At 43.3% G+C, this 16911-nt stretch overlaps 1 protein-coding gene across 1 annotated transcript in view; it reads right to left on the reverse strand.

Annotated features, from left to right (window-relative positions):
- Window positions 1-16911, reverse strand: part of LOC126424723 (ATP-binding cassette sub-family C member 4-like) — a 176113-nt gene that overhangs the window by 69448 nt on the left and 89754 nt on the right. Inside the window, exons 7-8 of the mRNA XM_050087443.1 lie at window positions 12940-13096; window positions 4472-4610 (exon numbers count right to left, since the gene is read on the reverse strand). Coding sequence (XP_049943400.1) covers window positions 4472-4610; window positions 12940-13096 — 296 coding nt within the window. The remainder of the gene's footprint in view (window positions 1-4471; window positions 4611-12939; window positions 13097-16911) is intronic.

Here is a 16911-nt window from a genome sequence, read left to right on the forward strand (position 1 = left end):
TGCGTGCCGCAAATGTTAAGTTAAGTAGTTATTCAGGACAAGCAATCCCTGTGTTAGGACAGTGCAGCCTTCTTGCAACATACAAGGGACAAACAAAACTTGTGTCATTGTATGTTCTTCGTTCTTCTTCTGCAGTGAACTTGTTTGGTTTAGATTTATTTCAGTTGTTTAACTTGTCTATAGTCAATCAGGTCCTATCAGTGAACCAGACTGTGCCTTCAGACAGTGTTTCTCGTCTATGTGAAGAGTTTGCAGACATTTTTGCACCGGGCCTTGGTTGCACTAAGAACTATAAAGCACATTTGGAACTGAAAGTAAACGCGCAACCGAAATTCTTCAGAGTGCGCAATGTTCCCACGCATTGCGTGCTGAGGTCGCAAGAACGTTAAACGATTTGGAATCACAAGGTGTGACTGAATGTGTGCAGGCTTCTCTCTGGGCATCACCCTTAGTAATTTTGCCAAAACCTTCCGGGAAATTGAGACTTTGTGTGGACTTCAAGGCAACGGTGAATCCACAACTAGTGATTGCAACTTTTCCTTTACCCCGCCCGGAAGATCTTTTTGACAAACTGTGCCCGGGTAAATATTTTTCAAAGTTGGACCTAGCACATGCGTACTTGCAAATACCAGTGGACGAAGACTCCGAGTGCGTTTTGGTGGTTAACATGCATCTTGGTTTGTATCGATTCAAACGACTGCCATTCGGGTGTGCATCCGCCCCTGCATTGTTTCAGCAATATCTGCAAACTGTTTGTGCGTCGGTCCCTACTGCAGCAAACTATCTGGACGATATTGTGATCTCCGGAAAGATGGAAGAAGATCATTTAGCCAATCTCCGAACATTATTTCAGGTCTTCCGACAAAATGGTCTTCGCTTGCGGAAGGACAAATGTGTGTTTTCTGCTCGTGACTTACCCTACCTGGGACATGTAATCAATGCCCAAGGCATACATCCCAGTCCCGAGCACCTCCGTGCCATACAAGACTTGCCTTCGCCGCAGAATTTGAAGCAGCTACAGAGTGTGCTGGGAAAAATCAATTATTATCATCGCTATGTGCGCCACGCCTCTTCCATTTCAGCTCCGCTTCATCGCTTACGCCGTAAAGGTGTTACGTTCGTCTGGACGACGGAATGCGAAAGCGCCTTTCGCCAGTTGAAATCGGCGTTGCTTTCCAATACTTGCCTTACGCCATTCGATCCCCAGAAACCCCTTTTGTTGATGGTGGATGCGTCGGATTTCGGGATCGGTGCTGTGCTTGCGCACAAAGATGGATCGCATGATCGCCCTATTGTCTTTGCGTCCAAATTGCTCTCGTCTGCGCAAAGAAATTATTCACAGATCGAGAAAGAAGCTTTGGCTCTCGTATTTGGTGTTACTAAGTTTCAAGATTTCTTGTATGGTCGTCACTTTACCATCATCACAGACCACAAACCTTTGACGTCGCTTTTTCATCCGAACAAGCCTGTACCTCCATGTACAGAGCAGAAATTCATTCGCTGGTCTATTTTCCTCTCGCAGTACCGCTACGATATCTTGTATCGGTCCACTGCTAAGCACGGAAACGCCGATGCGTTGTCCCGTTTGACTGTTGCTGAGGATAGAGCATTCGATTCCTCCGAACTTGCTTGCATGTTCATTGATGCAGAAACCGATTACGTGGTCGAATCGTTTCCGATTGATTTTCGTCGTGTAGCTACAGCCACAGCTGCTGACCCTGTCCTTGCTGCCGTTCTGCGTTTTGTTGCCACGCAATGGCCCTTGTCAAAGTCACGGATCGAGGATCCGTTGGTTCGCCGATTTTTTGCTCACCAGGAGAGACTTTTTGTATGACGTGGTGTTTTGCTGTTGTGTTCTGATAATGATCAGTCCTGGGTCGTGGTCCCACGTTCGTTACAGTCCTCTGTCTTACGGCTTCTCCACCAAGGACATTGGGGTATAGTGAGAACGAAACAACTTGCTCGTCAGCACTGTACTTGGTTCGGAATCGATGCTGCGATTACGAAAATGTGCTCTTCTTGCATGGCGTGTGCCGAACAACAATCCGCACCACCGCGGAAATTCTTTGCATGGCCAACAGCCACTTCCCCTTGGCAACGCTTACACATCGATTTTGCTGGTCCATTCTGGAATGCTCGATGGTTGGTTGTGGTAGATTCATTCAATAATTTTCCTTTTGTTGTCCGGATGTCTTCCACGACGTCATCTGCCACCATCCAAGCGTTATCTGCTATCTTTTGCATAGAAGGTCTTCCACAGACTATTGTTTCCGACAATGGCCCACAATTCATGTCCGCCGAATTTCAGTCCTTCTGCCAGGCCAATGGTATTCAACATCTGACATCCGCGCCATTTTCGCCTCAGTCAAACGGTGCCGCTGAACGATTGGTCCGGACTTTCAAGTCACAGATGTTGAAGTTGAAGTCGCATTCTCGGGAGGACGCGTTATTGCTCTTTGTGTCCTCGTATCGCTCTCAACCCCGAGAAGGTCGCTCGCCGGCTGAGTTGCTCCACGGTCGTCCTCATCGAACCTTGATTTTGATACATCCGCCGCATCAGGTTCCTGTGCAGCGGCAGACACCTGCTTTTGCTCCGGGCGACGTTGTATTCTATCACAACTATCGAGGTTCACGGCGTTGGCTCGCAGGGCGCATTCTTCGCCTGTTGTTAGGCTCCCCACCTCGTCGCATACGTCAACATGGGGTCCTCCCCACGGCGGGCGGAAGCCTTATAACACAACCGTACGCCGATTTGCGGGGGAGGAATGTGGTGTTACCGCTAGGCACCACACTTGCTAGGTGGTAGCCTTTAAATCGGCCGCGGTCCGTTAGTATACGTCGGACCCGCGTGTCGCCACTATCAGTGATTGCAGACCGAGCGCCGCCACACGGCAGGTCTAGAGAGACATCCTAGCACTCGCCCCAGTTGTACAGCCGACTTTGCTAGCGATGGTTCACTGACAAATTACGCTCTCAATTGCCGAGACGATAGTTAGCATAGCCTTCAGCTACGTAATTTGCTACGACCTAGCAAGGCGCCATTACCAGTCAATATTGATTCTGTAAAACATGTACCGTCAAGAGCGATGTCCACCAATTATGGATTAAAGTTAAGTATTCCAGAAGCTACGTACCTTTTTTGCTAGTCTCAAGACTCTGTCCTGTTGCAGACCTCACGCCAGCCTGCGTGAGCTTAAATGCGTGCCTTTCGGCTTCCTGTCATAGTGGATTGGCTGTATTGCCAGTCCACAACAGATATTCAAGTTTCATTTAACGTAACTTAGTAATAATATATCTAATACATAAGTAAGACCTACTTCCAGGAGCGTAACGACACCAGAGCTACGGCTGCTGACCAATAGTCGCATTTGTGTTTGTTTACATCAGGTATATTTTTATGACGAACGGAGTGTAGTACGGGCAGCCTACCCAGTTAGGCGGTGCTCGGCAAATCTCACTTTTTGTGTTTGCCTGCACGGTCGCGCTGGACTCTGTTCTACAGTGACGGTGCGAACAAACTGGTCTCTCGTTGGGAAAAATGTGTTCTTCACAGGTCCCTAGTTTGAGCAATAAGTACGTAGACTTGAAGAGTAAACTTATAATGGTAATGACGTTTGTGTTATTTAAAAAGCTTTCAGTTTACCCATAGGAAAGTTCAGAGGCATTACTTTTCCGCACGCCCATGTACTATGAAATCAGCGCAGTATCGGCACGTGGACGACCTGTTTTCTGTCTTGGTTGTTTCGCAGTATTAAGTGTTTTTGGTATTTACATTAAATTTATTTAAATTGGCAATTAATGAAGGTTTCTTCCATGTGAGTAAGGCGTATATATTGTAAATTATGAGTGCATTAGGTCAAACGTCGTCAAAAGACGATTCAGAATATATCGCCACTTAATTTTAATTTTAATTAATAAACGTTTTTTCTTTGTGTAAATTAATGTTGCAAGAAGGTTTGAGATGTATTTTTGACGAAGCGTACTCGTCAAAACTGTTTTTAATATATCTCTCTTTTGTGAGACCGCCATTCACTAGTGAATTCAGTTTTATTTGAATAAAAAAAACTTTATTCAATTTTAATCATAAATACTTGTCGTCTTCAATTATTTGAATTTCCTATTATACCTGTTACATTTGTAAATGTCGCTGTATTTTGCGATTCTCGTCAATTAAGAGGACACTCAGTAAAATCTATCGATTCTACATCCACGTTGCTCAAATGCTGATAAACCGAGCGGCGTGAAAACACCCCTTAGACATGCTGTCGAGCCAGAACTCTACTAGGCTGCACTTTTACCCGACCGTCTACTTTTTCATACGCAGCTTAAATATTAATTTTATTAGTCGTAAGAAACAGAGCACCTTTCGCTACCAAATCACGTCAGTATAGATTATGTTGGAACTCTCTTTCTTTTTTCAAAATGTGTGAGTCTGTAATAAAATTGTTTTAAGCACATTCGCCGCTCGTACCTTGGACGCGACCATCCTGTACCCGAACAGCGTGCAGAGGAGCAGAGTGGCAAAGACGGCCAGCCTGTCCACCATGATGACGGAGGACTTGCTGAAGCCGGAGATCATCGCCTCCATCGCCACTCTGGACATTTCGGACCTGGAAAAGGCGAGCGAGCGGTTGACTTCCCTCCCTGGAGACGTCTACGAGTTGGACGTCACTTCATGAATATCCAAAGGTTCCGAACATAGAGGACAGCATGATGCAAATGTAGTGGGAGTTACGTACGCTGCAGTTGAAGCATACAGAAAGAAGCAAGTTTAAATTTTTCTATTGATTTCGCTGTAGTACTTGATGAATCGAGACGAGAATCGTGATTACACGAAGTAAACACTTTTGCCACGTTTTTTACCTGCTATTCTTATGACTTAGGTTCTGTCCAAGAAATCGTTTCACACTATGATAAGAGTAAAAACTCAAGAGATAATAATCCAGACAAGTCGTGCCTGGTATGCTCAAGAAGCATCATTTAGTTAATTAGTTAGTTATAACCATAGATCGTCTGAATGATTCTTTTATCGAAATAGTGTAAAGCGGTTAAGTTTACAAGATATCTATACATGATTAATGTTAACGTTAATCAACACATCATCTTTTTTATAGTCCAACTCATGTAAATGCACTTAAAAACAAGTTTTTTTACTGCCTAACAGTTTTTAAATAGAAACTTCTCAGTGAATTAGAAGAAGTACTCCAGGAGAAATGGTTTTCAGTTAGATTTAAAATTAACAAACATTTTTATTGCTGCATATTGAACTCCTTCTCAGCTTTTACACCTTGAATAATGATAATAAATGTCACTTACCCTTTTCTGTAGTAGGAATGGATATCACTGTTCTTTTCAAATTGTAATTTATTATGTATGTCGAAGTTCATTAGCGAATATCTGTATTGTGATAGCACAGTTAAAGTGCCTAGCTCCTTAAAAACGTACCTACGCGATACTGCGGGTGAACTCGGCATATTATTGCCACTGCTTGTTATTGCGCAATCAGTACTTTATTTCTAAATGGTGAGTTACACCAAGAAGTTATTCCATAAGACATTACTGAGTAGAAATATGAAAAATATGCAGGAGGTTCATTCGTTTGTTTCGAAGATTAGCAACTGTACGGAGAGCAAAAATAGCTGAACTTAACTGTTTAAGAAGCTTAGTTACGTACTTCTTCCACTTCAAGTTTACACCAAAATGTACAACCAAAACTTTGGAGCATTCTACCGTATTTACTGACTGCTGCTTATTTGCTCGGTGAATTGTTGGTGTACGTAACTGATGTTTGTGTGCATGTGTTCCTTACAATCGTCTGTCAGTTCCTGTTTTAACAGTAATTTCGTGATGTTGCTTTGATGCAGTTGCGATTAATTTGTACTCGCACCCTGAATCGGCTCAGACTGACGCTGGACGAGCAGCTAACACGGAAACCGACCTGCCCACCATTCAGCAGAAAGCCTACAGAAAACTGACACTACGAAGCGACTGAACGTGGGTACTGCTACCCTCCATTACCTTCCACAACTACATAATCCAGATTTGAGCTCTCCTCTCTTATGTCGATGTTGCAGTCATACCCTCACCACCAGAATTCCGTCACTGCCGGCAAAACCTTTAAGGCCATGTACTTTGTCTTGACTTCCGCATCCGCTTACCCATCCCTCCCATCTTTTTCCGTTTTTACGTAATCAAATTCTCTCCTATCACCACCCACATTGAAAAACACACTCCTTCTGTACTCAATAACTGTGCTGTAAGAACCGTATTGTTTGCCCTCTAATTTCTTGACCTGCTGCGTTTTTTTTTATTTATTTTTTAAATAAGTTTTACTTCTCCCCTAGATGCGAAAATGGAGTGCCTGTTACTCTTTGTCCCTTATAATATTACCTTATTTTCCTTTCTTCACTGAAGTTTTCGTATTGCCTTTCTGAGCATCTATCGTTTAATGGTTCAAATGGCTCTGAGCACTGTGCGACTTAACTTCTGAGGTCATCAGTCGCCTAGAACTTACAACTAATTAAACCTAACTAACCTAAGGACATCACACACATCCACACCCGAGGCAGGGTTCGAACCTGCGACCGTAGCGGTCGCTCGGCTCCAGAGTGTAGCACCTAGAACTGCACGGCCGCTCCTGCCGGCATCTATCGTTTATTTATCGCGTCTTTTCGAATGGGTACTGAGAGTAACTTCCCTCAAACCAAATCAAGTATCTCTGGTCTTGTTTTGTTTTTTTTTTCTTACTTTTACTTATTTTCTTCACCTTGTATTTCATCGTATTTTGTGTGTATTTATTACTTTTAGCTGTAACCTTCATCTTGTTTTCAATTTTCTAGTAGGTGCTGAATTTCTCCTCGTCTATGATTCGGCGTTTAACGTCACTATTATCTTTGAGGCAGTTTTTGTAATGCAGGATTTGACGATTTCTCAGCTAGGATGATTAAATTGTTTATGTTGTTTTTCAGATATTGTAGTATTGGATCTATCTTTTTACGGCATCTGCTGGCACCGACATTTGCTGTTAATTCTAGTCATCTTGTTCTAATTGGTTTCTTTTTTGCGTTTCTGTAAGCCATTCTTTGCTGGTCCTGGGATTCATTTCCGAGGCTATTCTTAGTGTTCTACTTTCTGTCCTCGTTATTGTTTTGTGTCAGTTGTGTTTGCCGTCCACACTGGGGCAGCGTGTTCTACGATAGGGCGGACAGTGGCTTAGTAAGTGTACATTTACATCTACATTTATACTCCGCAAGCCACCCAACGGTGTGTGGCGGAGGACACTTTACGTGCCTCTGTCATTGCCTCCCTTTCTGTTCCAGTCGCGTATGGTTCGCGGGACGAACGACTGCCGGAAAGCCTCCGTGCGCCCTCGAATCTCTCTAATTCGTGGTCTCCTCGGGAGGTATAAGTAGGGGGAAGCAATATATTCGATACCTCATCCAGAAACGCACCCTCTCGAAACCTGGACAGCAAGCTACACCGCGATGCAGAGCGCCTCTCTTGCAGAGTCTGCCATTTGAGTTTGCTAAACATCTCCGTAACGCTATCACGCTTACCAAATAACCCTGTGACGAAACGCTCCGCTGTTCTTTGGATCTTCTCTATCTCCTCTGTCAACCAGACCTGGTACGGATCCCACACTGATGAGCAATACTCAAGTATAGGTCGAACGAGTGTTTTGTGAGCCACCTCCTTTGTTGATGGACTACATTTTCTAAGGACTCTCCCAATGAATCTCAACCTGGCACCCGCCTTACCAACAATTAATTTTATATGATCATTCCACTTCAAATCGTTCCGTACGCATACTCCCAGATATTTTACAGAAGTAACTGCTACCAGTGTTTGTTCCACTATCATATCATCATACAATAAAGGATCCTTCTTTCTATGGATTCGCAATACATTACATTTATCTATGTTAAGGGTCAGTTGCCACTTACTGCACCAAGTGCCTATCCGCTGCAGATCTTCCTTCATTTCGCTGCAATTTTCTAATGCTGCAACTTCTCTGTATACTACAGCATCATCCGCGAAAAACCGCATGGAACTTCCGACACTATCTACTAGGTCATTTTTATATATTGTGAAAATATATGGCGTCTTTCTTTGGCTATGTTTGCGATATCTTTGGTGTGCTGATTTCACGACATACGTTCATCTCGGATGATCCCCAGATATTTCGCGGTGTCTTTTGCTAGGATTGTTCGCCAATATAGTTTCTTGCTTCGTGTCTTCTGGTTGTTCCTTCGCATTTACTGTTGCTTTGTCGTGTTTAAAGAGCATTAATGGCTCTTCTGTGGCGTCAGGCTTAATTTTCCTGTTTCTGAGCCAGTGTTACGCCTGGTTTAAGTAATCCACAGTTTGCTGGTTGGTCTCATTTATATACACACCTGCATACCTCACCATCGTTACACTTCCACACCCCACACCTTCTCCCAACATTACGTTGAGAGCCCTGCCTCTTGCAGCCAGTGAAATCTGTTCCGATATTTACCGTTCGTGTGAGTTCCAACTTTTCCCTCCCTGTCCTGCCAGTTCTAATCACGTATCTCGCATCTTTCCCTAATACTCCGCTGCCCACACACCAGCCCTCTACCATCCACTTACCTTCAGCGCCACATTACAGTTTACATGATTCCTTTTTTTACACCCACGCCCTACGACCCCATCATAATATCTAATCTTTGTCCTCCAAACTCCGTCCATTCCTAATGATCGCCGTGTCTGTCTACATCAACATCTACGTACCTATTCCAAAAGCCACCGTTGGTGCGTGGCGAAGGATTCCCTGTACAACTAGTACTCATTTTCTTTCCTCTTCCACTCGTAAACAGAGCGAGTTAAAAACGCTGTGTGTATGCCTTCTCATGAGGTCTAGTTTCTCCTATCTTATTTTCATAGTCCTCGCGAGAAATGTGTGTTGGCGGCAATAGAACCGTTCTCCAAATTTTCTCAATACTGTTTCTCAAACAGAACGCTGCGTCCCCTCCACAGATTCCCGTTTGAGTTCCCGAAGCATTTCCGTAATACTTGGATGTTGTTCGAACCTACCCGTAACAAACCTAGCAGTCCGCCTCTGAATTGCTTCCATGTCTTCCTCTAATTTGATCTGGTGCGGATTCCATACGAGTATAGAAGTGGAGAGGTTGAGTCATAAGCTGATTTACCAAAATCTTTACTACCAATTTCAACCATATGATAAGTACGATAGGCAATTACATCTATATCATTAAAACTTTCAAGACCAGGTACACTAGGAACTCCGCTACCACCTCTTACTATGGCAACGGTGAACCATCCATTTCCATGTGAGAACGTGTCGTTTATATCCAAGCTAAAATTAAGAGAACATCCAAGAAATACAAAAGGTCCATCGACGAGAGAGTGGGCTGCAACACTCTTCACTGGAATGCGATTTCTCTTGTGTCCTGATGTTGTTGTAAGTTGAATGTTTTCTATAGTTTTGTACACGGTAGTGCGGGTAAGACGATACCTCGTGGCTCGGGACTCGAGAACAGGTCGCACATGAGACCTACATGCAGTGTCCTTTATAGATGAACAATACTTTCCCAAAATTCTCCCAATAAACCGAAGTCGACCATTTGCCTTCCTTACCACGGTCCTTCCACGTTCGTTCCATTCCATATCGCTTTACATGGTACACCCAGATATGTAAGCAACGTGACTGTGTCAGGCATGAGCTACCAATGCTATATCCGACCGTTGTGGGTTTGTTTTCCATACTTATCCACGTATCTTATATTATCCTACATTTAGAGCCAACTGCCATTCATCACACCAATTTTCAGTGAATGTTCAGTACTTCTTTTCAAGACATACCTCCTCTCTGCACAAGCCTTTTTTCTTTTTATTTAAGATCGCGAAAAATAATCTACAGGGACTTGTTTTTAACATTATTAACAAACTGACTTTGACTGAGGAATTAAAAACTATATAATTATTTCCTCCTTCTATTAATCTAGGTATTTAAAACCCATTAGACTGAAGAACATAATGTTTGTAATCTCCTGTCCAACCCCACTCCCTCCCCGCCCTCCATGTTCTAATGGCACGATGGCGATTAAAGCAATAGATTAAAAATTAATTTCATTCACCTTCATTCATGAAAAGCACTTCTGTAACTTTTTTCCTTGCTTACTTTTGCATGATTAAGTGTCTTAATATGCTTATGTGCATGTGGAAAATGTTACTGTGGTTCAAATATAGCAAATGCTGAAAACTATTTGGACACCTGTTACTGGTCATTAATTTTGTCATCCCATTGTCGCTGTAGAGCTGTACCATGGGAATCAAGGGGAGGATGTTCATTGGTGGCCAGTATCCCCTTTCTATAACAAAAACTGCACATGTGTGTTGACTGTGTTCTTTATTGACAAGAATAGAAAATTACTTAACTCTAAATAGTCGTTATCGTACAGGCTCTCCCGTTCTAGTCCACGTTAGCCTCTCTGCTCGTGAAGTACGCAGTCCGCTTTGTACACTACTCTGGTCGCTATGCGCTGCCTGTCGTCTCTGAGCTTGCGGTGGAGCTAACTGCTGCTGCGACTCCCTACGGGCTGCAAATGATGGCCGACCGGAACTCAGCTCAGTCGGTGAGACACACTGGCCCTCCAGTGTGCGGCGGCGATATAAATACCGGCGGCCGAGAGGGCGTTGGCGGCACGTTTCCTACGACTCTGTCATTGGCCTCTATCTATCTTCTCGCAACCTCTTTTCCGCCTGGCGTGCTGGCGACTGCTTATGCCAGCACAGTTAATATGAGATGTGGCCACCATTCGCCTTTAGGATGGCTTGAGCCCTGCTGGAGATAGTTTCAGCGAGATGTCTGAATGTAAGCAAAGGAATGCCAGACCATTCTTGCACAAGATCCACAGCCAGAGAAACCAGACACATTGGACACTGGATTTTGAGTGAGGTCGACCTCACTTCCAGTTCGGGAAGAGACGGTGTGCAAAAAACAACCCATTTCAGGAATGTTGCTGTCCACAAACCATTGCCTCAGAGATCATGCTTTATGAGAGGGTGCATTCTAATGCTGATGCAATCAGTCATTGTCTCTGAACGGTTCCTCTACTGTACGTAGTATACAGTGCTGTAAAATGTGTTCATATCCTTCCGCACTTGGTGTTTTCCCAAATGCTGTGAGGAGGCCACACTCTAACCACAAAAAACACTCCTTCACTCTAACACCATCTCCTCTGTACTTCACTGTCGGCATTATACGTGATGGCAGCTAACCTTCTCCAGGCAGTCGCCAAACTCAGTCTCTTATATCGGAGCGCCACAGGCCATACCATAATTCATCATCCCAAATCAATTTTTTCCAGTCGTCCAGTGGAGTCTCTCTTCACAATTCTTCAAAAGTTGCTTACTATTGACCACACAAACTGCATATCACATAGCGGTGTGCAGCTACCTTCGCTCAGCTAGTACAGCGCGTTAAGCATTAGGTTCGCTGATAACAGGCTGGATGAATCGATTCTCGGATCTGAGGAAGTTAACAGGCTTTTGTTTCCTACAGGACAATGCTCAGTGTGCTGTTACTGAAACATCAGTATTAGACACTGTTTCCAGAAACCCTCATTGCTTAACATGTTCTCATATCATCCCTACCACATTCGCTATTAGGGCATCTTGCATCTCTTTACTGTAGTTTCACTATTAGCCTGATCAATTACTGTGTACTAAAGTTGGAAGGTAAAGAAAAAGGTAGGCCTTTAGAGACTGTATGGCAGAGGTTCCGGTTAATTCTGCCATCGTTATCAATATTTAAGTGAGTTTGATCATGGTGTTACAGTCGCCACACGAGCGATGGTACACACCATCTCTGAGGTAGCGATGAAGTGGGGATTTTCCTGTACGACCATTTCACGACTGTACTGTGAATATCAGGAATCCGGTAAAACATAAAATCTCTGACATCGCTGCGGCCTAAAAAAGATCCTGCAAGAATTTGACCAACGACGACTGAAGAAATTCGCTCAATGTGACAGAAGTGCAACCCTTCCGCAAATTGCAGCACTTTTCAGTGTCAGCGTGTTAATCATTCAACGAAACATCATCGATATGGCCTTTCGCAGCCAAAGGCCCAATCGCGTACCCTTGATGACTGCACGGCACAAAAATTTACGCGTCGCCTGGGCCAGTCAACACAGACATTGGAGTCTTAATGGCTGGAAACATGTTCCTGGTCAGACGAGTCTCTTTTCCAATCATGTCGAACGCATCAACGTGTACAGGTATGAAGGAGACCTCATGAATTGGTAGACCCTGCATATCATCAGTGGACTGTTCAGGCTAGTGGAGGCGTGTGCAGTTGGAGTGATACGGGACCCCTGATACGTCTAGATACGACTCTGACAGGTGACACGTACGTAAGCATCCTGTCTGATCACCTGCATCCATTCATGTCGAGTGTGCATTCCGACAGACTTCGGCAATTTCAGCGGGAGAATAACACACCCACACGTCCAGAATTGCTACAGACTGGCTTCTGAGTTTAAACACTTCCGCTGGCCACCAAACTCCCCAGACATGAACATTATTGAGCATATCTGGGATGCCTTGCCCCCCCTTGTACTATTATGCACTTACGGATAGCCGTGCAGGACTCACGGTGTCAGTTCCCTGCAGCACTACTTCAGACATTAGCCGAGTCCACGCCTGCACGCTCGCGGGGCCCCCTATACGATATTAGGCAGGTTTGCCACTTTCTGTGGGTCTTTGGTGTAGAATACTGTCATCTACTAATCGAAGGTGGTGCAGATGAGATCCATTTATGCAGTTAGAAACTCACATGAAGCACAAGGACATTAGTGAGTGAGTGATCACAGAAATGGAGTCAACTTTTTTACATTTTAAAAAGCATAGCTCCAGTGATGAAGTTGCATCAGCCTAGGAGGTAGGCCGGCTCACCTGCGCGCCGCCTGGATGGCGGCCTGGAAGACGGGCTCCCAGGCGTTGGCCTTGACGGCGGCCATGCAGGCCACCAGCTCCGCCACCAGCCGCGTCCTCGCCTCCGTGTGGGGCGCCACGCTCCTGCGCAGCCGCAGCAACACGCGCGCCAGCAACGCTGCAGGAGGACACAGTCACACGGGTGGTACAGGGAAAATACCTAGGTGCAAGATGAATATGAAGTTTATTCCAAGACACATGAACATTCCATCTGAAGGGAGTTACTTTGGAACACATTAACCCATTTCTGCCTAGCGTAACATATATGTTACGGAACAGCCTGTCATTGTTTTCTCTCGTTGGCAGCAATGCCTCCGTTTGGAGTAGCTGTTGTTGTATGGCTGTCAGATAACGAGGCTTTGTTGTTCATGTTTAGGTAGGTTTTAGTCAGTTGCAAGCATTAAGTGGTCAGTGACTGGTGCTTCAAGTACGGAAGACTTTTCTGAGTGAGATTATGTCTTGGAATAAGAAGTAAGTATCATTTTTTATCGCAAATTATAATACAATTTGTTTAAATTATGGTTGATTATAATGTTAAAAGTACTGAAATTTATGTTAATGATTATCTACAAAATGCAATTCTTATTTTTGTGGCTCCAAACACAGTTTTTATTTTGTGTTGCATATATGTCACGCTATGCAAAACAGTGAAAATAAGGATTCGTTCTCTTTCGAGGTCTATCTCTCCATGAGATGCTGGCTACTCTTGAAGGGGAGGGAGAAGATGCAACAGATATATTTATTGAATCTCCTGAAGCTAATGTGGATTTGGATGAAGATTCTGGGGAAGAAGATGGGGGAGGAAACATCGATAATCTTGGACAAAGGCAACTCCAGGCTGGTGGAGAGGTGGTTTTAGCAAGTAAAAACAGGTTAGGTAGTGAACCTGAGATTAATTCCTCTCCTGATGATAAACCAGATGAACAGGAAAAGTCACAGATCTTAAAACTGTAATCAGAGACTGGAAAAAAGACGATCTGCGTAGTGTTAGTTCTGTATTTCCTGAAAGTGCTTATAATAAATATAGAAACTTGTCTCCAGTTCAGTGCTTCGAATTATTTTGGAACGATGAAGTAATTGGATTTCTTCTCACTGAATCGACGAAGTATCCTTTGTTCAAGAACTGCTCAGATCCAAAAATAACAAATGGAGAGATAAAAGGTTTTCTAGGAACTATAATTCTTTCTGGCTATAATCCTTTACCTAGCAGAAGATATTACTGGGACTCTGGATTGGACATGAGAAATGAAATGGTCCACAGCACGATGAGAAGGGACAGGTTTGAAACTATTATGAGATTCATTCACTCGCGTGACAACACAGAAATAGATGCTAATGACAGAATGTGGAAACTTCGTCCATTAATAAATACGCTAAGAAAAAAGTATTCTCTCCACTTTCAGAATGAGCAAGTATTTTGGCAGACATGGATATAAACAGTTTCTGAAAGGTAAGCCCATTAGATTTGGGTACAAAGCATGGTGTTTAAACGCAACTATGGGTTATCTAGTGGACTTTCAAATATACCAAGGAGCTGATCCTCAGAGGAATGAAAAATATGAGAAAGCATTTGGAAAATGTGCTGCTCCTTTGGTTCAAATGATCGAGTCTCTTCCTGAAAAGAACAAACATCTCTCCTACAGGTTTTATTTTGACAACCTGTTTACATCACAAACATTGTTGATTTACCTGAAGCAACGAGGTTTTGGTGCAACTGGGACTATTCGTGAAAATCGTCTGCCTAAAGAGTGTCATTTCATACCTTCTAACACTATGTCCAAAAAGAATAAGAGAGGAGATTTTGATTGCAAGAGCAGCAAGGAAAGTGGAATAATCGTTGCCAGATGGCTAGATAATTCTACAGTAACAATTGCTTCCGCAAGCCATTGTATCAGTCCAGTCAGCACCGTTGCCCGATACTCTAGACTAGAGAAGAAAAGAATGCTTGTACCTCGACCTAATGTAATTGGAGAATACAACAAAAACATGGGAGGAACTGACCGAATGGATGAAAATGTAGCGTTATATAGAGTGAGTGTCAGAGGAAAGAAATGGTGGTGGCCAATTTTTACATGGCTTCTAAATATCTCTGTACATAATGGGTGGCATCTTCATAGAAAGACTGGTATAAATATGTCTCAACTGCACTTCCGGCGCTACATTGTGAAATGTTACCTGACTTCCAATGCTGCAGTACCAAGAGGTCCTGGACGCCCTGCAGATAATTCAAACCAAGGCAGAGTGCTGCATGATATTAGACATGATGAAACAAATCATCTGGTAGCCATGGTGCCACAGAAAAAAAGAAGACGCTGTGCGGCGGAAAACTGCAAAGGAACCCCAAGAACAATGTGCTGCAAATGTGATGTTGGCTTGTGCATAGAATGTTTTGTGCCATATCACAGAAAGTGAGTACTGTCGCCTGAACTTGATGTAAATCACATACAGTGTATTATTTTACTTGCTGTCGTATATTCTGCCTAAAATGTATGTTCTGCCTAGCGTGACATATATGTTTCGCTCTTTTTTGTTTCAAGTATTGATTATTTTTTTATTTTGATTGTTGTATTGCATTTCTTGGATGACAATAAACACATAAATATCTAATTTGTAGAAATCAGAAGAAAAAATAATTCAGGCACAAATGGCTTAACTGAAACCTAGTCACGTCGTAATGACAGAAAGAACAATAATAACAGCTGAACGATGAAGGGCCGAAATTGTCAGAGCAAACAGAAAACTTCAAAAATTCAATGTCCGTACGCTAAGAGTGCCACAGTGAAAGACTAGAAGAGAAGCGCAATAGTTAATGTCCCAAGCATATGAGCGAAAGTTAAAGTCCTGAAGGGACACACGAAAGTTTAAGTACGTCATTGTGCCGATGCAAAACAAAGACGGATATTACAAAGTCCAGTTGCTAGTCATCTGATCCCACGTCTCTTCAGTGTAGAGGTGACGGCTGGTGTGTCGGTCTGTGGCGGGCAGCTCCTTGAGGTGGAAGTCGCTGTGGACACCTGCCTCGTGGTGGCGGCTGCTCCACAGTGAGATTCTGATTATAGGAATGCTTTCCCAGTTGGCGCCCTCGCTCAGGAAACTCACACGGAGCGAAATTCTGGAGGGTAGCCCAGGCACCAGCCTACATACTACTCAGAATTTACCAGGTGTACCGGTATGAAATGAGTGTTAAGGTACAAATGTGTCGATAGGGAACATTTGTTGTGAACGAGCCTTAATTCTTTTTTGTTTGGTTGGTATGACATCTGTCAAAGTTATTTAGTATACATCAAGTCATGGAACAAACAACATCATATGTTTTCATCGTGTTAACAATATCGAATTTTGTACCAGAAAGAGATGATTTGCGGAAAGCATTAATTTTTTGTTTCCATTTGAAAAAAAAGTGCTGCAGAGTCGCATCGAATACTTGTCGAGGCAAATGGTGATCATGCTCTATCAGAAGCAACATGCAAAAGATGGCTTCAACGGTTCAAAAATAATGATTTTGATGTAAGAAGTGAAGAACGTGGAAGACCACCAAAAACAAACAATTTCTGACCGTTTGAAAGCTATGGGAAAGATCCAAAAGTGTGCAAAATGGGTTCCACATGAATTGAATGAAAGACTGATATCTAACGGTGAACATTAAATAAGTAAAATAGAGTACCTCCAGTGGTCACAGGTTCCTTTCGCTGTAGTAACACATCACATGTATACTGTCACGTTTGTAAACAAATATGGCGTCTGGAATCTGCTGGGTGCAAGTTTCGTATAGCAGAAGAGAAGACATAAAGAATATACATCGTAACAATATTATTACAGAATAATTGTTTAAAGCATTAGGACGTGTTTGTTTTGAGGTGTCGATTATATGGTGTGTACTTCAGGTGGCATATATATCCAATTTTGACAAGTTAAAACAGCTTAACATTCGTA

Source organism: Schistocerca serialis, chromosome 10 (genome assembly GCF_023864345.2).
Source record: "Schistocerca serialis cubense isolate TAMUIC-IGC-003099 chromosome 10, iqSchSeri2.2, whole genome shotgun sequence".
Lineage (NCBI taxonomy): Eukaryota > Metazoa > Arthropoda > Insecta > Orthoptera > Acrididae > Schistocerca > Schistocerca serialis.